This window comes from Podarcis erhardii (assembly GCF_964252035.2).
Source record: "Podarcis erhardii genome assembly, chromosome: 4".
Lineage (NCBI taxonomy): Eukaryota > Metazoa > Chordata > Lepidosauria > Squamata > Lacertidae > Podarcis > Podarcis erhardii.
In genome coordinates this window covers 21699500-21722692 of record NC_138508.1, presented here as the reverse complement: position 1 = coordinate 21722692, position 23193 = coordinate 21699500, and the positions used below count along the sequence as shown (strand labels likewise).

At 43.3% G+C, this 23193-nt stretch overlaps 1 protein-coding gene and 1 long non-coding RNA gene across 2 annotated transcripts in view; one reads left to right on the top strand and one right to left on the bottom strand.

Moving 5' to 3' along the window:
- PDGFD (platelet derived growth factor D) overlaps positions 1–23193 on the top strand; it is a 154544-nt gene that overhangs the window by 83999 nt on the left and 47352 nt on the right. Inside the window, exons 2-3 of the mRNA XM_081860608.1 lie at positions 10911–11115; positions 14474–14654. Of these exons, the coding sequence (XP_081716734.1) occupies positions 10911–11115; positions 14474–14654 (386 nt within the window). The remainder of the gene's footprint in view (positions 1–10910; positions 11116–14473; positions 14655–23193) is intronic.
- On the bottom strand, positions 2401–2871 carry LOC309340216. The gene is made up of 2 exons (XR_014155864.1): positions 2833–2871; positions 2401–2663 (listed from the first exon to the last, which is right to left on the bottom strand). It is a non-coding gene; the product is annotated as an uncharacterized lncRNA (long non-coding RNA).

Genomic DNA, 23193 nt, shown 5'->3' with positions numbered 1-23193 from the left:
TGTGCCTGGACCACGGGATTCGACTTCGTATCTGTAGCTTTGGGAAGTAGCTCACTTGAGTTTGCAGTTTGGGCCTTTCTAGTTCAACTTGTTATTCGGGATATGTTAGTGTGGGTAAGTCCCACTGAAGTCAAGAGGACTTAGTTATAAATAGTCATGCCCTGTTAAAAACAAAGCACTGTTTTCCCCTGCCTCGTGCATTACAATGGGGAATATAAGGAATCAGCTACACTGGTCAATGATAACGTTAAAAATGCGTTATACAAATATGGCACCAGAGGGTGCTGTAGAGCAGTGATCTGCTGTGAATGGTAAATTGCATTGGGAGCCAAATTTTATAGCGTTTTTTAATAGTGTTTTTCATATCTGTGTAGATCCCGCCTAAGAATGGTGTGTGTGTGCGCGCTCTCTCTATTTATATATATTCATGAAAGTGGATGAAATTTGCAGGCACAGCAGGTCCTCCAGAGTGGATTAAATCTTCCAACTTGCAGTGAGGAACAGCAAAATGTTTTTGTTTTTGGGAAACCCAGCCAGATGGGCAAGGTATAAATAAATTATTATTATTATTATTATTATTATTATTATTATTATTATTATTTTGTGCAGGGCACTATTAAAATAAAAGAGACTGCCCACTTCACAAGGTTCCTCCCACCCACCACCACAAATTGAAACGTGGCTACAGCTGCAACAGGGGCCAAGTGAATGCACTTATGCATATAAGGTTACTTTCGGTGGGATGTGGGTGGCGCTGTGGTCTAAACTACTGAGCCTTTGGGGCTTGCTGATCGGAAGGTCAGCAGTTCGAATCTGCGCGATGAGGTGAACTCTGTCCCATCTCCTGCCAACCTAGCAGTTCAAAAGCACGCCAGTGCAAGTAGATAAATAGGTACCGCTGCGGCGGGAAGGTAAACAGCATTTCCATGTGCTCTGGAACTTGTCACGGTGTCCCGTTGCACCAGAAGCGGTTCAGTCATGCTGGCCACATGACCCGGAAAGCTGGCTCCCTCGACCTGAAAGCGAGATGAGCGCTGCAACCCCATAGTCACCTTTGACTTAACCGTCCAGGGGTCCTTTACCTTTTACCTTTACTTCCCATGCATAAAGAATGCCTGAAGAAGGCTACCATCTCCATGGATGAAGTTGGAAGAATGCAAGAGTTTCCTTCAAGGACACTGAGACTTAAGCCTGCAAATCCTTAAGGATTTGTCATGTGGCGCTCAGCTTTTACGTCACCAATGTGTTCTGACTAAAGGAAGGGGTCACCAGAGGATGAACTACTAGGTCTTACAATAGCATGCAACAGCCAGAATGAGGCATATGAGAAAGGTCCACATCCTTTAGAATATAGGTTACCTTGTTTGTTTGTTTGTTTGTTTGTTTGTTTGTTTGTTTGTTTAGATGGAATAATTGAGGTACAGTGGTACCTCGGGTTGAGTACTTAATTCGTTCTGGAGGTCTGTTCATAACCTGAAACTGTTCTTAACCTTTAGCTAATGGGACCTCCCGCTGCCGCCGCGCTGCTGGAGCACGATTTCTGTTCTCATCCTGAAGCAAAGTTCTTAACCTGAGGTACTATTTCTGGGTTAGCAGAGTATGTAAGCTGAAACGTATGTAACCTGAAGCGTATGTAACCCGAGGTACCACTGTACTAGGAAGCCACAATAAAACCGCATGCTGCTGTCTGGGCTGTACCAGAAAGAATTCAGATGGGACTTAACCATTTTGGAATGTTTCGCAACAACAAATCTTTTTCTGCATGTGGAAACTTAGCATGGAAGGGTTCTGTGAAAAGAGGATGCTGGACTCAATGGGCCTCTGGCTCCTCTTATGTTCTGTGTTACCTGGTCCAGGTTCTGCCAATAACTCCACTCCATGAACCTTGCCAGACCCCACAATTCAACAGCAATGGCTCTGTGTGATGGAGGGGAATCTACTCAAGCAAACTTGAGACAGGTAACACGCCAACTTCCATTAGAGCAGCTACTCTTGCGTTCAATGAGGGTCACGGTGTAAACAGCTATCTTTAAAAGGAAGGGCATGAATTACTAGGCTTCCTGGCACCATGGGAGATCCTTTTCCTCAGAAGAGGATAGTGATGAAACACAGTGTTCAGTGGCTTTGATTCATGCAATTGTTTAGAGTCACACACGTGAACAAACATACCATTTTACCAAGGGAAATAGTTCTGCAGTTTCAGATCACTCCGTATTTCCCGAAAGCTTGATGCAGTGATGTAATTTGCACTGTTGGCCACGAAGCACAGCCCCTATGCAATCTGTCTACATTCTTTCTGATTTATAGAGTCCTGAGCGTAACCAAAGAAAAAAAGAAAAAAGAATCCTGCTTACTATGGGAAAATTGGATGGGTGGGGGAGGGGAGGGGGCCAACAGAACTAGCTGTACAAATTCAGTTTATTTTGCATGCCTCGACCCGAAAATGAACTGTTCTGTGGCTTCGGATCAAAAATGCTTTTCTCTCCTTCGCTTTGGAACTCTTTGGACGTAACTGGTTAGATCTTGCCAGCTGCCAAGCTGAGAAAAATGAAGGGGGGGGGCAGCTTATTTGCAACAACAACAGCAGCATGTGATGTTGACAGGTATAGGTGTGTAATGGGTGAAACAAATATGGAAGGTCTTGAGGAAAAAGCAGGATGCACCTGGAAGAGCACAGCAGGAGATGTTAATGTTTCTGTTGTAAAAACACACAGTAATAAGATGAATCACACACGTACACACATCCCAGTATGGGGCTCATGTTCTGTGTCCAAGATGTTTTGGGAAGTATAAGATGGTGTCCCCTCCTCCCATTCTATGTCCAGAAATCACCTGGACTGGAAGTTCCGTTTTACTTTGGGCGCATCCACACCTCCAATCAGAGCACATTTATGTCATGGAGAATGCTGGGAACTGTAGTGCTTGTGAGGTGATAGGTCTGTGAGGTCAGCACACTTAACAAACCATTGTCCTTGGGGATACTTTGGCTGTTAAAATGGTATAGGAGCTCAGCACTGGCAGTACTGGCAGGGGAAATAGGGACAATTCTGGGATCAAATTAGAAGCTAGAATGGCTTTTGTAATTCCGGGGCTGTCCCTGGAAAATCAGGACACTTGGAGGGTATGCTGTTGAGGCTTTAGTTGGGAAACTTTGGGGCTTTCTTTGACCTTATGTGGCCTGTGGTTTTTGGCCTTATAATTGAACCTCTTTCTTTTAATTCATTTTCAAGACCCGGTCATGCTTTTCAAGTAATGAGGCCAAAACAAGTAGATTTACTGTCTTCCTTCTGCTGTGTGTGTGTTCTTTTGTGGGAAGCAGATGTATTTCTGTGGCAGCTCCTTGACAAAATTCCCTTTTAATAAAGTGTGCCGTTGAACATTCTGGATGTCTTTGGGTGGAGTGCATGTGTTCAGATTTCTATGCCAACCATCTCCCTAAAATAACATTTCTGTTACCAACTTCAACATATTACTTGGATGACATTCAGCAACATGGAATAGTTTTATGCTCATCATCTTTCACTTATTTCCTTCTCTGTTGCTGCTTTATCTCCAAAATTGTATTAGGCGTTAGTCTTATTTCCACATAGCCACTGAGCTGACATGAACAGGGTTACACTGAAAGTTTCTGAGTTGTTAAAGGCAATGGATAAGTTGTCTTGTGTTTATCCATTTGAGCAAAGGGCAGTGACATGCTCAGCTGGTGTTAATTTGTGGTTTAATTTGTGCCTTTTTTATAGTACATCAGTTTCCCTGAACAAATTTTATTTTCTGGTATTAAATTATTGATTTTATGCTGGGTGTTGTATATTATGCTTGATTGCAGGGGAATTCTGTAAAATTGGGCGCACAATGCTAAATGCAAGGCTCCTGCTGTATACATGCCATTCATCTGAGCCATGGAGGACCACAAATGGTGACTCCTGCAGATACCTCCGTGATCGGGCCGGGATATAAGGGATTTGGTAGTCCTTGAGGTATCCTGAACCCAAGTTCTTAAGGGCCTTGTGAATTAATGCAAGGACCATCAACTTGGTCAGAGGAATTCTGCTATTCCATCAAGGCATCGGACCAGTCAAATTTTGGTGGGCAGCACAAAGGACTTCCATGTTCTAAGCATTTTAACCCTGGAATTCTTTTTAACTGGGAATTGCAAGTGGAGCCTTAGCAAACAAAACATTAGCGATGGCTCCCATCCCAGCACGATTAATGGTGCTACCATTTCCAGCAAAATCATGTTTCCTTTTCCTTCTTACTTGTGAGAAAGAAAGAAAGAACAAAAGAAAGAAAGAAAGAAGACAGAGGGGGAGAATGTGCAATATTAAGGTTATTCAATGGACCATTATCTTCCCATTTTGCTTTGACCACTATTGGCCTCCTCTCCAGTGAGCTTCCCAACACTGCCGTAAATATCTTTCTCATAAACAATTACTCTTCATTTCCCACAAGTTCCAGAGGGGGGGAATGAAAAAGAAATGAAAGCACTAAGGTACTTCTGGGTAGAAATGAAACACTGAGACTCTTCGTTCAACGCCTCTGTATGTCATGTTTATTTCTTATCCCTTGCACATATGCATTATTCAAAAGGAAGACTCAGGTTTTGTGGGATTCTGTCAAGGCATTGTGTTTTCTAGCACTGACCTGAGTTTGATGCGTTCGGGAATCTCAGAGCACAGTGCAAATCTTCCTTTGCCGAAAGATGAAAAGGATGGCGCTGTGCTTATTGCGCATGTGGTCGGAGAATGCTAGCGTGCCTTCCTTTATTAGCTTCCTGGATTAAACTCACATCATCTTTCTTTCCCAAAGCATTATGAGGCTCAATTAAAACCATATTGCCTCTGGCAGTCTCTTCGCAGCGGGTTAGGATCTCAAGTGTAAATGTACCTAAAGAATAGGTTGGTGAGGGGAATATTTCAGCTTGAAAAACAGAGAATGCTTGCCTAATAGAGAACGTGAAATTAGCAAGAGATAAGGGTGGCGCTGTGGGTTAAACCACAGAGCCTAGGACTTGCCAATCAGAAGGGTGGTGGTTCGAATCCCCGTGACGGGGTGAGCTCCTGTTGCACGGTCCCTGCTCCTGCCAACCTAGCAGTTTGAAAGCACATCAAAGTGCAAGTAGATAAATAGGTACCGCTCCGGCGGGAAGGTAAACAGCATTTCCATGCGCTGCACCAGAAGCGGCTTAGTCATGCTGGCCACATGACCCGGAAGCTGTACGCCAGCTCCCTCGGCCAATAAAGCGAGATGAGCGCTGTAACCCCAGAGTCGGCCATGACTGAACCTAATGGCCAGGGGTCCCTTTACCTTTACCTAAGGTTGTTATATAGCTGCTCTAAATGAGCAGCAAATTCAGTAGTTTCATGCCAGTCAATGGAATGGGTCCGATTGCAGGAAAAGTAAGGCAGGATCGCTCTGAGTGGACTTGACCCAACCCAGGGTAACGTGGTGCTGCTTTGACCCAATCCAGCCAAATCCCAGGTTAACAAAAATCAGCCCTATTCAGTTTGTGATCTGGGATTTGGCCAGAACCATAGCACAGTCTTTGCTCAGATACCAAAGTATACAGATCATTTGTTAAGTGCAGAGAATAGCAGGCATATAAAATCTAATGTGTCCATTTGAAGTACTTAGATACATCTATGGGATATGTGTGATTAAGCCCATACCCCTGCTGTACTTCTACCTACATTAAAGAGATGCCAGATTTTACATGTCTGCTTGCTTCATGCAGACCACCTCTGTGATTCACTTTAAGTGGCTGATGGAGACTCTTCTTTATTTAATCATAAGTGGATAGATTTCACTTTAGGAAATTTCTAGTGGGGAATACAAAGTGAACAGCAGATTGAGGGTCTATAAAATGATGCAGCTTAATCACTTTTCTAAAAAAAAAAGTCATTATGACAAGCGCTTGGGCTCCTGTCATATATATTTTTCAAGCTGTTTTTGCAGATAGAGTTATTCGCTCTCTAGAGGGGTAGTTGATGGAATGCTGACATACATTTCTAATGTAGAATTTGATGGATGCGGATATCAGCAGCCACCCACCTAGTGGAAAACAGCCCAGGGGAAGAGAAGAAATAGTTACGTTTGTATTTCTAAGTGGATCTGAACAAGAGCTCTGAGTTTTGACCTAAAATTCACTTTATTTCCCTCCTAACCATCAATGATTCAAAAGCCTTGCTCAGTCAAAGGTTCCTCCTCATAATTTATTCTTGTCCTGTCAATAAAAGTTGCAGAAGGAGCAAATCTGTCCCCGATAGCTAGATGGATATATAATACAAACATTCAAAACGTATTTGTACTTCTGTTTTCAAACCATCGCTAAGAATGAATAAAATATACAGTGGTATATCTGGTTATGAACTTAATTCGTTCTGGAGGTCCATTCTTAACCTGAAACCATTCTTAACCTGAGGTACCACTTTAGCTAATGGGGCCTCCCACTGCCGCCATGCCGCCGGCACATGATTTCTGTTCTCATCCTGAGAACAGTTCTTAACCCGAGGTACTATTTCCGGGTTAGCGGAGTCTCTAACCCAAAGTGTTTGTAACCCGAGGTGTTTGTAACCTGAGGCACCACTGTATATCAATCAATGGCAACTGGGGACTGGGGACCACCTGTGGTCCAATGGTTTCATTCAGGTGGTCAGTGCTGTGCCTGTAACAACACAATTTAAAATCATATAACATCTAGCAGCTGTCATATAACATTCTGCAACTGCTACAGCAGAAAGGCCATGGTGCATCTGTAGCAGAACAAACGAACGCCTTCATCTGCCCCAGCTGCAACAGAACATGTCTCTCTACAGCCACAGCAGGTGCTGTAACCTTCCAGCAGTTTGACTTCACCCCCAAAGGCACACTCCTCCATTGTCACCAGAGAGCTGAGGTTTTACTTGCAGGGGAATGAATCGGAGCTTGCACAGTGCATGACCCAGCTCTGTGCAAGTCCCAGTGGTCAGCTGATTGCAATGTGAAGATTCACCCAACAGTCTGAAAGGGGGGAAATGCAGAACCATCTCTATGTGGGAACCCCACTTTAATGCAAGCTCTCCACCCATGCTTCTTCAGCTGGTATACATGCTGAGAACAAAATAAAAAACAAAGTAGGTTCCTATCTCCTTGTTGCTAATTGCTTTGAGAACAATGGTGGGAAGCGATGGTGGAAAGTTACTAAGCAGACAGATGTCAACTGAATTACACTTCAAGTTGACTTTGGACAAAGAGACAATGATTCATGGAGAGGCCGGTTTTTAAAACAATGACCAAATAGTTCTGTGACGTCTGGTCTCTCCCAGCATTACCTGAATATGCTGGGGATTGAACCACTAATTTTTACACTCAAATCAGATGCTCTCCCACTGAGCTTTGTCTCCTCTTTGCAGACACCCGTTGCTACTCAGAGCACTTCCTATAAGACTTGTGCCAACCTGTTCATGTTCCTCTATCATAACATAATGATAATGTAATCACAAATAAATAACCACGGTGCTATGGAGAGGAAAGGACATCCTCACCTCCTGATATGTGGCATATCCGAAGTCCTGCTTTAGCATAGTACAGTCAAATCCTGGTTCCCGAATGGCTTAGTTGCTGAACAAATTGCCTCCTGAATGCCCAAACCCAGAAGTAAGTGTTCCGGTTTGTGAACGTTTTTCAGAAGCCAAACGTCCGACGTGGCTTCCACTTGAGTGCAGGAAACTCCTGCAGCCAATCGGAAGCCGTGCCTTGGTTTTCGAACTGTTTTGGGAATCGAACAGACTCCCAGAATGGATTAAGTTTGATAACCAAGGTACCACTGTACTTGAAAATAAACACCCAATAATTATGTCATGTTAAGTTTACATGCTGTATACGTATCTGAAAAGCCCTTTTCTAATAGCCATAGGTTTGGCGATGCGTTGACCAGGATATATTTGTCTCCAACACTCCCCTTTGGTTGGACCAAGGCATCAAAGGCTCTGTGAGTGGTAGACATCTGAGCTCTTAGGCCCAAAGTATATGGAAGACTGCCTTGATCCCTACCAAACTTCTCAGCTGTTAAGATTAGAAGAGACATTCCTCTTCAAAACTCTGTTGCCCTCAGGAGCATGGGGACTGGTGGCCTGGGAGAGAACTTTTTGTGGCAGCTCATACCTCCCAACAGAGGTATACCTAGCACTGAATGCTGAAGATATGTCTCTTTACTCTGACCTTTGACAGTTGTTTTGTTTTGTTTTGTTTTGTTTTGTTTTGTTTTGTTTTGTTTTGTTTTGTTTTGTTTTGTTTTGTTTTGTTTTGTTTTGTTTTGTTTTGTTTTGTTGTCTCGTCTCGTCTCGTCTCGTCTCATCTCGTCTTGTGGTGTAGAGAGCCAGTGTGGTGTAATGGTTAAGAGCAGTGGACTCGTAATCTGGTGAACCAGGTTCGCATCCCCGCTCCTCCACATGCAGCTGCTGGGTGACCTTGGGCTAGTCATACTTCTCTGAAGTCTCTCAGCCTCACTCACCTCACAGAGTGTTTGTTGTCGGGGAGGAAGGGAAAAGGAGATTGATAGCCACTTTGAGACTCCTTAGGGTAGTGATAAAGCGGGATATCAAATCCAAACTCCTCCTCCTCCTCTTCTTGTCTTGTTTTGTGGGACTCAACCCTTTGGCTGAATTTATACCATTCTCTTCTATTTGGGATGGTTCTATGTGTTTTATTGTTGTAATGGTGCCCTCTTGGTTGTTCCACTGCCCTCAGAAGCTTGAGGGGTGACAGCCCAGGAGAGGACATTCTCTGTGGCAGTCCCTAAATTGTAGAACTCCCTCCGCACAGAGGTACATCTGGCACATTCATTAGCCTCCTTCCAGCGAATCATCTCTTTGCCTGGCTTTTGACACTTGGGATGTATATTTTTAGGACCCAGATTATTTTTGGCATTTTAAGTTGTTTTAAGTCGTTGTTTCAATTGTATAATATTGTGTTTTAGTATTAATGCTGTGTTTTACTTGTTGTAAAAGATCCCATGGACACCCTCCTAGTGGCCACAGAACTGCAACTTTGGGGGTTATTTTTACTGAAATACTGGGATATTTGTATATATGACAACTCAATAGCATGCACTTTCCATACCTAAAATTTTAAAATTTTACGGGCAGTGATGAGAGAACTGGAAACTGTTAGCATGCTTGTTTTACCATTTCTGAAGAACTGTACACATAAAAATAGGGACTTCCTAGGGATGAGCAACTAGAAATTGTTAATGGTTTTAAAACTGACTGGCATTTTATCTATTCCAGTACAGTGGTACCTTGGTTTAAGAAAAGCTTAGTTTATGAACAACTTGGATTAAGAACGCTGCAAACCTGGAAGTAGATGTTTTGGTTTGTGACTTTGCCTTGGAAGCAGAACATGTTCCGCTTCCTGTTGAGTGTGTTCCATTTGTAAACTGAGTCCCCCGCTGGTATAGGAAAGCACACCTTGGTTTAAGAACGCTTTGGTTTAAGAACGGATGTCCGGAACGGATTAACTTCATAAACCAAGGTACCACTGTAATCCAAATCTTGCAATGCAAGTTCTCCAAACAAACAAATATGTATATATTAGGGGAAAGTGGTGCATTAAAATGTTAGTAAAAATATCATTCAAAAATGCTATATATGGGAAAATTTCTTGCAAAAATGTGCGCATTATATAAACTTGCATATAAAAATGTGCTTTTAGGAGAAAATTACACTAAAATGTTTGGTTTTGTTTTGTTTTTGGAGAAAATGACAGTAAATCTCAGTAAATCTGAGTAAATCTCAGTAAATCTTACTGTCATTTTCTCCAAAAACAAAACAAAACAAGATATGGAAACCTGAATTTAAGTCTGAAGAAATGAGAAACCAAGAGAACAAGGTGGATAGATGCTTGCATCCCTACTGATGAGCCAATGCTCTGACTCAGTATAAAAGACTGTCATACAAGCTTTTTGTGCAATCCATCTACTATATATTTTGGAAAGTTGTGGTTGTGTTGACTGTGCATTTGGCCACCTCTTAAGATATCATAATGAAGTTTTGCATGTTTCCTTGAAATCAAGGAGCAGTATTTCATTTGTTTTGAATGAAAGGAACACAAGAAGCTGCCTTATATCATAGAATCATAGAATCATAGAGTTGGAAGAGACCACAAGGGCCATCGAGTCCAACCCCCTGCCAAGCAGGAAACACCATCAGAGCACTCCTGACATATGGTTGTCAAGCCTCTGCTTAAAGACCTCCAAAGAAGGAGACTCCACCACGCTCCTTGGCAGCAAATTCCACTGTTGAACAGCTCTTACTGTCAGGAAGTTCTTCCTAATGTTTAGGTGGAATCTTCTTTCTTGTAGTTTGGAGCCATTGCTCCGTGTCCGCTTCTCTGGAGCAGCAGAAAACAACCTTTCTCCCTCCTCTATGTGACATCCTTTTATATATTTGAACATGGCTATCATATCACCCCTTAACCTCCTCTTCTCCAGGCTAAACATGCCCAGCTCCCTTATCCAATCACACCATTGGCCCATCTAGCTCTGGCAATGGCTCTCCAAGATCTCAGGCAGGAGTTTCTCCCAGGGCTACCAGGAGATACCAGGGACTGAATGTAAGGCATGTAAGGCAGATGACAGCTTCCAAAATTGCACTGATTCTAAGCACTGGTTTCAAAACTGCACCAATGTTTTGTTTCTTAGAATTCTTGAGTAGCACTGGGTACGAAACTGATAGGTAGCCGTGTTGGTCTGCCATAGTCAAAATAAAATAAAAAAATTCCTTCCAGTAGCACCTTAAAGACCAACTAAGTTAGTTCTTGGTATGAGCTTTCGTGTGCAAACTGTGTGCAAACAAAACTGTTAGCGTTCTATAAATGTAAATAATGTTGCTTTGCTGATTTCCCCTCCTGAACTACATACTAATCTCTACTAACAGAGAGCAATCACCTCACAGCCTTGTACCGGAAGGAAGAGACCATCCGCATCTTGCGCAGTGGTGAGATCCACAGCCCTCGCTTTCCTCACAACTATCCCAGGAACCTGTTACTGATGTGGAGGCTGCTTTCGCCAGAGAATGCAAGGATACAGCTGGTGTTTGATAACCAATTTGGACTGGAGGAGCCAGAGAATGATATCTGCAGGTGGGTTGTGTGAGAGTGTGCGGAGGGGACAGTCGTGAAGTGTTAATGGCATCAACACAAAGAGAAAAACAAGGCAAAAATAATTAAAAACAAATTATTATTATTATTATTATTATTATTATTATTATTATTATTATTATTATTATTACCCCACCCATCTGGCTGGATTTTCCCAGTCCCTCTGGGTGGCTCCCAACAGAATATTAAAAACACGATAAAACATGAAACTTTAAAAACTTCCTTAAACAGGGCTGCCTTCAGATGTCTTCTAAAAGTTGTTTATTTCCTTGACATCTGGTGGAAGGGCGTTCCACAGGGCGGGCGCCACTACTGAGAAGGCCCTCTGCCTGGTTCCCTGTAACCTCACTTCTCACAGTGAGGGAACCACCAGAAGGCCCTCAGAGCTGGACCTCAGTGTCTGGGCTGAACTATGGGGGTGGAGATGCTCCTTCAGGTATACAGGGATAATGCCGTTTAGGGCTTTCAAGGTCAGCACCAACACTTTGAATTGTGCTCGGAAATGTACTGGGAGCCAATATAGGTCTTTCAGGACTGGTGTTATATGGTCTCAGTTTCCTGCCTGGCACATTTAGGGAGCTTGTGGGAACTCTGTTTCACTTGAGCAATATGGCTCCATACACCAAACATCCATACTATCACAGGAGGCTTCCTTGTCCCAAGCAGTTGGATTTACCCCACTTGGGGTACCCAACTTGGTGCCTTCAAAATGTTGATGGACCTGAGCTCCCATCACCCCTGATGATTGACTGTGCTTGCTGGGACTTATGGGAGCTGGAGTCTAACAAGATCTGAAGGACATGTTGGCGATCCCTGATTTAAGTGATTGCAAAAATGTCATGATGCTGTGTTGGCTACCCTTGTTTTAGGAGTTCAAGGATCATAGTCAGACTGATACTATTCCCTCTAAGGCAGCCTTTCTCAACCTGTTGGTCCCCAGATGTTGTTGGACTACAACTCCCATCACCCCTAGCTAGCAAGGCCAGAGCTCAGGGATGATGGGAGTTGTTGTCCACCAACATCTGGGGACCCACAGTTTGAGAACCACTGCTCTAAGGTATGAAGTTGGGGCCTTCATCCAGGCTACGGAAAACTCTGGACAGCATCCAATACATTTTTATCTCTGTAGATTAGTCAAGAAAGGAATGGGAAGGGATAGGCTGTGGAATCGTCAGCTGTTTGACTAGGCTGCTTGCCCCTATGCAGAGTTTGTTCTTTTTAATGTTTATTTTGAATAACGATACAATTTGGGCTCTTTTGGGCTCACAAAGGAGCCATATTCCTAGCTGCACCGGCTGCTTTATAGCTCTTTTGCTTCCACAGAGTATTCAAAGCATATGGATGAATTTCAGCCCGTCATAAATAACCCACAAAGTCCTGTTTGGGATTGGGAGGCTTGTCGCCAAGGAGAGAGGCATGCCTAAACTTTCCCTAGACAGGCTTTCCAGACAGATCTACATGCTACCACACTAGGATTTTTAAAGTGTCTGAAGCTATGAAGTATCAGGTTGTGGCTACTCTGCTTTGCCACATTGCTGTCCAGAGCAGTCAGTGATTGGCGGCTGGTAATGGTGAAACGAGCTTCCACAGCAGTAGTCTAATACCTAATTGGCCAACCCATTTCATAACTGTAGTTAACCATTAGAGAGTTATGGTTCCACCTTCCTCCAAGCCAGCAATGTAGCAGTTGAGAGCCTTTCTGGCCCTCTAGATGTTGGGAGTGACAGACAGCATGGTAAAGAGACTGGAGCAGTGGCGGCAGCAGCAAAGGAGACCACCCTCAGCCACCTTGTTAGTTGCTGGAGTGAATGGTGGGAGCCAAGATACTTCCATGCTGGGGCAAGGCCCCATCTGATTCCAGCCCAAATATAGGCCCATTTTATTATTTAACAGCATCATCATCATCATCATCTTCATCTTCATCTTATCTAAATTGCTTAATTAAAAAAAAAACCAATACAGTGGTACCTCGGGTTAAGTACTTAATTTGTTCCGGAGGTCCGTACTTAACCTGAAACTGTTCTTAACCTGAAGCACCACTTTGGCTAATGGGGCCTCCTGCTGCTGCCGCGCCACCAGAGCACAATTTCTGTTCTCATCCTGAAGCAAAGTTCTTAACCTGAAGCACTATTTCTGGGTTAGCAGAGTCTGTAACCTGAAGCGTATGTAACCTGAAGCATCTGTAACTTGAGGTACCACTGTATACAATATTTACGAGCCATCTTTATAACCACATGCTAACAAGCTTGAATTAGTTCATTCACACTGTGAAATAATTAGAGTTGTTATGAATCACAACCATGGAAAGTATGGGGTTGCTGCAAGCCAGGAGATGGGAACTTGTGGGTCTCCAGAGGATTGTGGATTATAGCTCCCAGCAACCGTGCTCAACAGCCATCTTGATTCTTGTGGTAGTTGTAACTCAACAACATACCCAGTGCTATGGGTTTGAAGCCAAAACCATTAGTGAATGTGGCCTATACCAAAAGAAAAATAAAGAAGAGAAGAGAAGAAAGAGAGAAGAATTGCTTTGGTTTTTATTGTATCATATGTTGAAAACTCTTAATACATTTGATTATTATTTTTTAAAAAGTGAATGTGGCCAATTATTAGGCATAGCTTACCTTCAAGAAAGTTTCTAGATAATATTGTGAGAATGGACTTGTGGACACTTCCCCCCCACCCCAGTGTAGTCAGCTTGATGGTGTTTCTTTCACAGTCAACATTCTACACAAATTCCTGTTTTTTTAATGCAAAGTTGTGATGTATATTTGCATTTATAAATCCAATTTTATTGCTGTCGTTATGCTGTTTGCCACCGCGTTGTTTATTCTTAATGTTGGCAGTGCAAAATTCCCAGAGTTCCCTGGGAAAAGGCGTTGACTGCTAAACCACTCTGAGAGTTGTAGCTCTTTAAGGAGGAATAGAGGTCCTCCAACAACTCTCAGCATCCTTTCCCAGGGTTCTTTGGGGGAAGCCATGACTGTTTCAAGCGGCATGACACTGCTTTAAATGTATAGTGCAGATGGAGCCCATGTGCTGTAGCAACCTTTCAATGGAGGTTTCTAAATAAAAGCAGCCTAAAGAAATAGTTAAAGACATTGTTTCACAGGGGAGGGGAAATGGCAGCCACCGGGTGATGGCCACTGGTCGGAGTTCTCCATGCCTTTCTAGTTTTGACTCTTCCAATCTGAATATGTTCATCCCAAATTTTACACGCCCCAAATCTTGACAGCAGATCTTGGCCTGCTTTCTTCCCTCACTGTTCATTTAAAGATCCCAGGAACTCAGCCCTAGTCCTGTAACATTGTATAATAAACATGTCCGTTCTAACTTCCAGATATGACTTTGTAGAAGTGGAAGATATATCCGAAATCAGCACCCTCATCCGGGGACGGTGGTGTGGGTACAAGGAAGCTCCTCCAAGAATCACATCGAAAACAAACCAGCTAAAGATCACCTTCAAGTCAGATGACTTCTTTGTGGCTAAGCCTGGATTCAAGATTTATTATTCCCTGGTGGTAAGTAACACAACTGCTTGTTTCAATGGAGTGGAGATTGTGGCAAGAAGGAGCTAAAGGAACATTGGGGATGGATGGAGCAGTAGTTACCTTAGAGCAAAGCAGGGAGGGAGGGGGAGTTAGCTGTCCGTAAATATTTCCTCTCCGAGAATATATCCCAGATCAAAGTAGGTTGACCATCCTCTGAGTAAATCAGAAGTTAAGGGGAAACTATAAAACTCTCTGCCATCCTCTTTAATAACGTGTTTCAACCCCTGCTATCACTTTGTGGTCTGGAGCGACAAGCTGAGAGCAGTGAAAAAAGGTCTTGAAGAATAACACTGGGAACGGCTGCTCTTTCTAAGCAAAAGTGAGGTCAGAAAGGGGAAAATATACCTTCAGGGGTTGTAGCCCATGAATCTAAACAAGACACACACAGGTCATATACAATAAATGCTGCAGACAGAGCACAGAGTGCCTCAGCAGGCCGTTAATTTGGGATCCGTGGTTTTTCTGCAGAATGAAGGTATTGCATGCATGCCTGCTTGCCATACTGATGAAACAGAAGAATTTGAGGGAGGGAGTTAGGGGAGGAGGCAATTTTTTCCCCCAGTGGACTGGGCAGATCTGTGTAGAGACCATGTGGCATAGTGGTTCGAGTGTTTGGCAAAAAGTGGGCAGAGCCAGATTCACTGTGGCTACATTCACACCACAGATTTAAAGCACCATGTTACCACTTTTATCATTATTCATTTAATTTGTACAATTTATACACTGCTTGATTTTAAAAAACCCAACAACTTCCAAGCAGTTTGCAAAAGACAAAACAGAAAAAATCAAAAAGGATTTGCAACTCTGCTTTGAAACACAAAATTAAAAATACCTCGGCTTTCGAAGCACCTGGTTAGGCTTGTCTGAACAGGAATGTTTTCAGCAGGTACCGAAAAGAGTAGAGTGAAGGCGCCTGCTTGTCTCAATAGGCAGGGGGTTCCCAAGTGCAGGCACTGCCACACTAAATAACAGAGTCCTACAAATGCAGAACGGGTTTTATGTGGCATCTGTAGTAGTACCACTTCCACTGATCGAAACAGTCATGGCTTCCCCGAAAGAATTCTGGGAGCTGTGGTTTGTTAAGGGTGCTGGCAGGAGACCCTTATTCCCCTCCCAGAGCTACAGGTCTTAGAGTGGTTCAATAAGCAATCCCACTTTCACAGGGAACTCTGGGAATTGTCTGCATGCAGAGAAGTGATTGATTGATTGATTGGACACAGGGAAGCTTTGAAGGTTTATGAGCCCTACATTCTGTGTAAACAACTGCTCCCTTCTTATTTTCCATTTGGCTCATGATTTACCTGTTTAATTCTTATGTCCACCCCCAAATGTCTATTTTCTTAGAGCTATTAAAGAAATTTACATTTTTACAAAGGTGAAACTGGTTGAACTTGGTTTCTACTCAAATCTGTTTGCAATCTTAGTCATGATTTAAGTTTACCTGTGCCTCCTAGAAGCTGTTAGCAAGCGGCAGTGTCCACACTGGCAACCTAAACCAGGTGAGGATAGACGATGGGTCTCAAGCCCTCAGTGAGTTAGTGACTTGTGAAGAAAAGCTCTGGCCGACTGAGCGGATGAGACCAATCATGGGTCCAATGGTCAAGAAGGCGGTTTCTGCAAGGGCTGTAGAGGGAAGTGAGGGGTGGATGGGGGTCATCAACCTGGGAAGGCGGCCCATCTAAGGAGAAGGACACCTCTGATCCTCAACCTGTGCTGCCTTGTGAGGTAAGTTGGGGAGAAGAAAAGGCTAAGGAGTAAACCCTTCACAAATCTGGAGTAGAGTCCCTAAGACAGTTGCGTGGCACCTGAAGGAGCGTCTCCACCCCCATTGTTCTGCCTGGACACTGAGGTCCAGTGCCGAGGGCCTTCTGGCGGTTCCCTCACTGCAAGAAGCCAAGTTACAGGGAAGCAGGCAAAGGGCCTTCTTGGTACTGGCACCCGCCCTGTGGAATGCCCTACCACCAGATGTCAAAGAGAAGAACAACTACCAGACTTTTAGAAGACATCTAAAAGATAAACAACTACCTGACATTCAGAAGACATCTTAAGGCAGCCCTGTTCAGGGAAGTTTTTAATGTGTGACATCTTAGTGTATTTTTGGTCTTTGTGGAAGCCGCCCAGAGTGGCTGAGGAAACCCAGCCAGATGGGCGGAGTACAAATAAATTATTATTATTATTATTATTATTATTATTATTATTATTATTATTATTATCTGAAGGCAGCCCTGTTTAGGGAAGCTTTTAATGTTTAATAGGTTATTATATTTTAATATTCCGATGGAAGCTGCCCAGTGAGGCCAAGAATGGGGGGTCTTCTTATCTGGGCAACTCTGGACCTCCACACACTCTGCCCAGGCTTGATCCCCAGGGACGTCACTTCAGTGTTGCCAGTGCAATGGTTTGGTTTTACCCCCAGAGGCCTACTCCATTGTCTCTTGAGACAGATGAATGCAAAAAAAGAAGTAATTGTCTGCTAAACACCTGATAAAAGGAATTGAGGAACATAAAATTAAGTAGTATTATTGGTTGCCAGTGTGGTGAGAAGTTCCTGAACAATCTGAACACTGTTGGAGACAGGATACTGGGTTAAATTGACTATAGGGATAACTCAACAGAGCCGTTCTTCTAGGTAAATGACTACACCATATAAGCCTTTAATTTGAAGGCAATTTAACAAAACAACAATTTATGATTTCCTTTCCCTGGAGTACCGCAATGCATAAAAATTAAGCAATGCTGCATTGTGTGATATTTCCAAAGAACCTCTCTTACAATTAGCCAGCTTTATGAGAAACTGTGAGCAGCTAATATGGGACCCTGGGGGTTTAGGAAAAAAACAAAATATATAACATTTCAACAGAGCAGCTTTTTCAGCAGCGGGAAATGGATAAGTGATGTTGCTGAGCATCTATCATGTTGGCAGCGTGAACAAAAATAAAAATATTTTGCATCCTGGACAACCTTTATGAGAGAAGTCCAGGAGCTGTAGTTTGTTAAGGGTGCTGGGAATTGTAGCTCTTTGGGGGTAAACTACAGGTCCCAGAATTCATTGGGGGAGACATGTGGTTTAAATATGTGGTGTGGATGTGATTGTCACAATGTATTCTGAAACCAAAATAGCCTTTCTTAGCTGCTAACCTGAGCATCACATGCCAGTTGGGAGTTCCTAGAAAGCTATCTATCTATCTATCTGTCTGTCTGTCTGTCTGTCTGTCTGTCTATCATCTATATATAAATTTAAAAAGTAATAAAGCAGAATTAAAAAAAATATAACCTATTAAAATTTAAACAAAAACTGCACACCACTGTCAGCTCCCAAAAAGTCTAAATGTGGGATATGCTGGAGGTTTGTAGAATGTGAATTGGTGATGGTGGTTGTTGTGTTAATTTAAAATAAAAATAAAAATGATTTGCCACAACAAATATGAAGCAATAATCAAAGCAACCATCAAGGGAGTGGGTTTCAGAAACCCAAACTATGATGCTGGGAATTCGAAAGTCATCTTTATTCATCTGAGATTATCTCTGCAAATTTCGGTGCGTCAAAGGTGGGTTGCAATTACACTCAGCTCTTGCAGCACTTGCGATGTAGCTCCCCCAGATGGCATGAAAATCACCTGGCATTGTCCCCTTATCATAGGCGCCGACTCCATGGGGCCTGAGGGGGCCCGAGCCCCCTCAAAAATTCGTTTGGGGGGGCTCAGCCCCCCCAATAATTTAAAAAAATTATTACCTTAAATTTCGCTCTATAACACGCAGATTTTTTCTCCTAAAAAGTAAGGGGAAATGTCTGTGCGTGTTATTGAGCGAACGTGTGGTCCCTGGAGCTGACTCCGGAGCGCAGGGGCAAAAATAGGCAAAAATCAGGCAAAAATAAGATCGGGCGGTCAGGCGGAGGGAAGGCGGAAGCTGCTGCTTTCCTGCATTCTGCCTCAGGGTCTTACTGCCCACCCGCTTCTGTTGCTGCGTTTGCTCAAACTCAACAAAGAGCAGGGAATCCCCTGCCCTCCTGGCAAGCAGAGGGTTAAGGAAAGGATCGAGTCCTTCCTTCTAATTCTTTCCTAGTCACACTGCGTGCAGGCTCCAGCCCACCTCCTCCTATTCTCCGTGCTCTAGGGACTCGCAGGTGGGAGAGAGAGAGAGAGGGCTGGCTTGGGGGGACCGGGACTTTTGCCTTCCTTTCCTCCCCCCCACCCCGTTAAACTCCTTCCCTGCATTCTTAGCCAGCTGCTTCTCCGCACACCCCTCTTGTGCTTCTTGTCCCTTCTGTGTTTTTCCTTCGCTCCCCATTTAAAACGTGGTGACAAAGCACGGATCCACATGGATCCTCAGGATTTTTGCATTGGGTCACCCCAAATTCACCATCAGATCACATTACATGTCCATGGCTACAGTCTGTACCAAAAAAATCACGCACCCACTGTTGCCTGGAGCTGCAATGGTGCAAAAACGTGGTTACAAAGCATGGATCCACAGGATCTTTGCACTGGGTCACCCCAAATTCACCATCAGATAACATAGCATGTCCATGGCTACAGCCTGCACCAAAAAAATCACGCACCCACTGTGGCCTGGGGCCACAATGGTGCAAAAACATGGTTACAAAGCACGGATCCACATGGATCCTCAGGATTTTTGCATTGGGTCACCCCAAATTCACCATCAGATCACATAGCATGTTCATGGCTACATCTTGCACCAAAAAAATCACGCACCCTCCGTTGCCTAGGGTCACAGTGGTGCAAAAACATGGTTACAAAGCACAGATCCACATGGATCCTCAGGATTTTTGCATTGGGTCACCCCAAATTCACCATCAGATCACATAGCATGTCCATGGCTACATCTTGCACCAAAAAAATCACGCACCCACTGTTGCCTAGGGTCACAGTGGTGCAAAAACGTGGTTAGAAAGCACGGATCCACATGGATCCTCAGGATTTTTGCATTGGGTCACCCCAAATTCACCATCAGATCACATAGCATGTCCATGGCTACATCTTGCACCAAAAAAATCACGCACCCACTGTTGCCTAGGGTCACAGTGGTGCAAAAACGTGGTTAGAAAGCACGGATCCACATGGATCCTCAGGATTTTTGCATTGGGTCACCCCAAATTCACCATCAGATCACATAGCATGTCCATGGCTACATCTTGCACCAAAAAAATCACGCACCCACTGTTGCCTAGGGTCACAGTGGTGCAAAAACGTGGTTATAAAGCATGGATCCACATGGATCCTCAGGATTTTTGCATTGGGCTACTCCAAACTCACTGTCAGATATTAAAAATCTTTATAAAATAGAGAAGTAAATACATACAGAATGTAAAATTTTCAGTTTCGAAATATTAGTACTAGTTTAGTACTGTATTTCTATATTACTATAGTACTGTAATTGTTATTTTCAAATACTTAAATATTTTTAGGGTGTAAGACCCAATTAAAGCCCGTTATTTACATACAGTATTACAGTATTTACATACAGTATTAGGCATACTGTATTAACTTTATTAACTGTATTAAAGCATTAACTTTGAGATATTATTTTTATTTAATGAACCCTCAGCCTTATTCAAAGTAAGCTTAAATTAGCTATTTCACTTATTAATCAAAGTGCTATTACTGTGCGACAGCAATATTTTATGTTTTATTCTTTTAATGATAGTTTAGGATTTATTTAAATATCATTTCAATCTTTTCAGAGCTATATATTCACTGCTCTGTAATAGTCTATAAGCATAATTGTTACTGTAAATTAAATTAGCTTTTTACGAAAATACCGTGCGTGTTTATGTTTTATTTCTTTTTTCAAAGCCAAAAAGTGTTTCAGGCTTGTCGAGTTTCCCGGAGTGTGGAGTTATAGAGAGTCGAGTTTTCGGGGTTCTAATGTTGATCATATGACTCTAAAATACTTTTAAAAAACTTTAAAACTCACTAATTTTCATCTAAAATTTAGAAAACTTCCCGGGGCAGGACCCCGGTATGGGCCCCCCCAATAATTTTTATAAGTCGGCACCCCTGCCCCTTATACATTGCTCTGATCTCTTGCACTCACTTCTCCATGAGTGCTATCCAATTCCCCTCTTTATACCAGCATCTCGGTCTCCAGTCTCTCTCCCCTTTACCAGTGTGTTTGTGTATCAGAACGATTTATAATGTTTTCCAGGCTATAAACGTGCAAGAGAATGCTGTTAGTTGTTGTTTTTTTAATTTATTTAAGCCGTTCATCCCTTTTGTTCTTTACAAATAAGTTTAAAGCATCTTAAATTATTAACAGACACCGAATCAATAAAAGCAATAATAAAAACAAATCCCAACCTTCTTTAAAAAAACAAAAAAACCTCAGTATCATATAATAAGGGGAGGTGAAAAGAACTGACTGAGCAAAAAAGCTAATGCAATCTAATGCTGCTTTAATAAATGCAGAAGAACAGAAGTAGAACGTGCTGGATCAGACCAAAGACCTATCTAGTCTAGCATCCTGTTCTCACAGTGGCCAACCAGATGTCTGTGGGAAACCAAGGAGCAGAACAAGTTTAAATGAGAGCCAGTGTGGTGTAGTGGTTAAGAGCGGTGGACTCGTAATCTGGTGAACCGGGTTCGCTTCCCTGCTTCTCCACATGCAGCTGCTGGGTGACCTTGGGCCAGTCACACTTCTCTGAAGTCTCTCAGCCTCACTCACCTCACAGAGTGTTTGTTGTGGGGGAGGAAGGGAAAGGAGATTGTTAGCTGCTTTGAGACTCCTTCGGGTAGTGATAATGCGGGATATCAAATCCAAATCCAAACAAGAGCATAAGAGCCCTCTCCCCTCCTTTGGTTTCCAGCAACTGGTATTCAGAAGCATTGTTGCTACTAACTGTGGAGGTCTGCCTTGTAGCCAATGTCTTGTAGCCATTGATAGCCTTATCTTCCACGAGTTCTTCCTATCCTCTTGTAAAGGCTTCCAATTCAGTGACCATCACTGCCTCATGTGGAGTGAGTTCTATAGTTTAACTATGTGCTTCATGCAGAAGCACTTTATTTTATCTGTCCTGAATCTTCCATCACTCAACTTCATGCCTCTTTGAAATTTGAGGAAGAGCATAGTGGAGGCCAACAAAAGAGGTTCTAAAAAAAATGTACAGTGGTACCTTGGGTTACAGACGCTTCAGGTTACAGATTCTTCAGGTTACAGACGCTTCAGGTTACAGATTCTGCTAACCCAGAAATTGTACCTCAGGTTAAGAACGTTGCATCAGGATAAGAACAGAAATCGTGCTCCAGCAGCGCGGCAGCAGCAGAAGGCCCCATTAGCTAAAGTGGTACCTCAGGTTAAGAACAGTTTCAGGTTAAGAACAGACCTCCAGTACGAATTAAGTTCTTAACCCAAGGTACCACTGTAGTATGTTGTTGTTGTTTAGTCATTTAGTCGTGTCCGACTCTTCGTGACACCATGAACCAGAGCACGCCAGGCACTCCTGTCTTCCACTGCCTCCCGCAGTTTGGTCAGACTCATGTTTGTAGCTTCGATAACACTGTCCAACCATCTCGTCCCCTTCTCCTTGTGCCCTTCATCTTTCCCAACATCAGGGTCTTTTCCAGGGAGTCTTCTCTTCTCATGAGGTGGCCAAAGTATTGGAGCCTCAGCTTTAGGATCTGTCCTTCCAGTGAGCACTCAGGGCTGATTTCCTTCAGAATGGATAGGTTTGATCTTCTTGCAGTCCATACCACTGTAGTATAAACACCAACAACTGGGAAACACTGGCCTGCAAGCGCTCCACTTGGAGAACAGCCTTTATCAAAGGTGTCATGGGCTTTGAAGATGCTCAAACTCAGGATGCAAGGGAGAAACGTGCAAAGAGGAAGGCACACTTGGCAAACTCTCACCATGATCAACTCCTACCCAGAAACGTATGTCCCCACTGTGAAAAGATGTGTGGATCCAGAATTGGCCTCCACAGTCTCTTACAGTCTCACTGTTGAAACTGTGTTCATGGAAGACAATCACTCAGCTACGAGTGATCGCCAAAGAAGAAGAAGAGTGGAGGTAGAACGTTCTCCTCCTTCTGACACACCTCTCCTCTCTGTCACCTGGCTTTCATCCAGAATTCCACCCACCCATTCTGTCTCTCATCCAGTTCCGCAAAAAACTCACAGTTCACCCAGAAAGTCTCACTAAGAAGAGGGTTTGTGGGAAACTGCTGGCATCACCCTATTGCAGATATTAATACTGAAGCAATTGGATGCATAAAACTTCAAGTTGCCATGATGTTCACTGGGTGATCTTGGGCCAGTCACTGCCTCTCAGCCTAACTCAACTCACAGGCTTATTTGGGGCGATTAAATGAGGTGTGGGGGAACCGTTGAATTCCAGTGGGGTGGGAAGATGGGATGGAAATGCAATCAATAATTCTGGGTGGTGCTGTAGAAAAGGCTCTGTCTTGCATTTCAACCAGCCATGCTTTGGAAAGGGGCAGGAAGCACTGCAGGGCCTCCGCTGCTGAACACACATCGTTGCAAGTTTATGG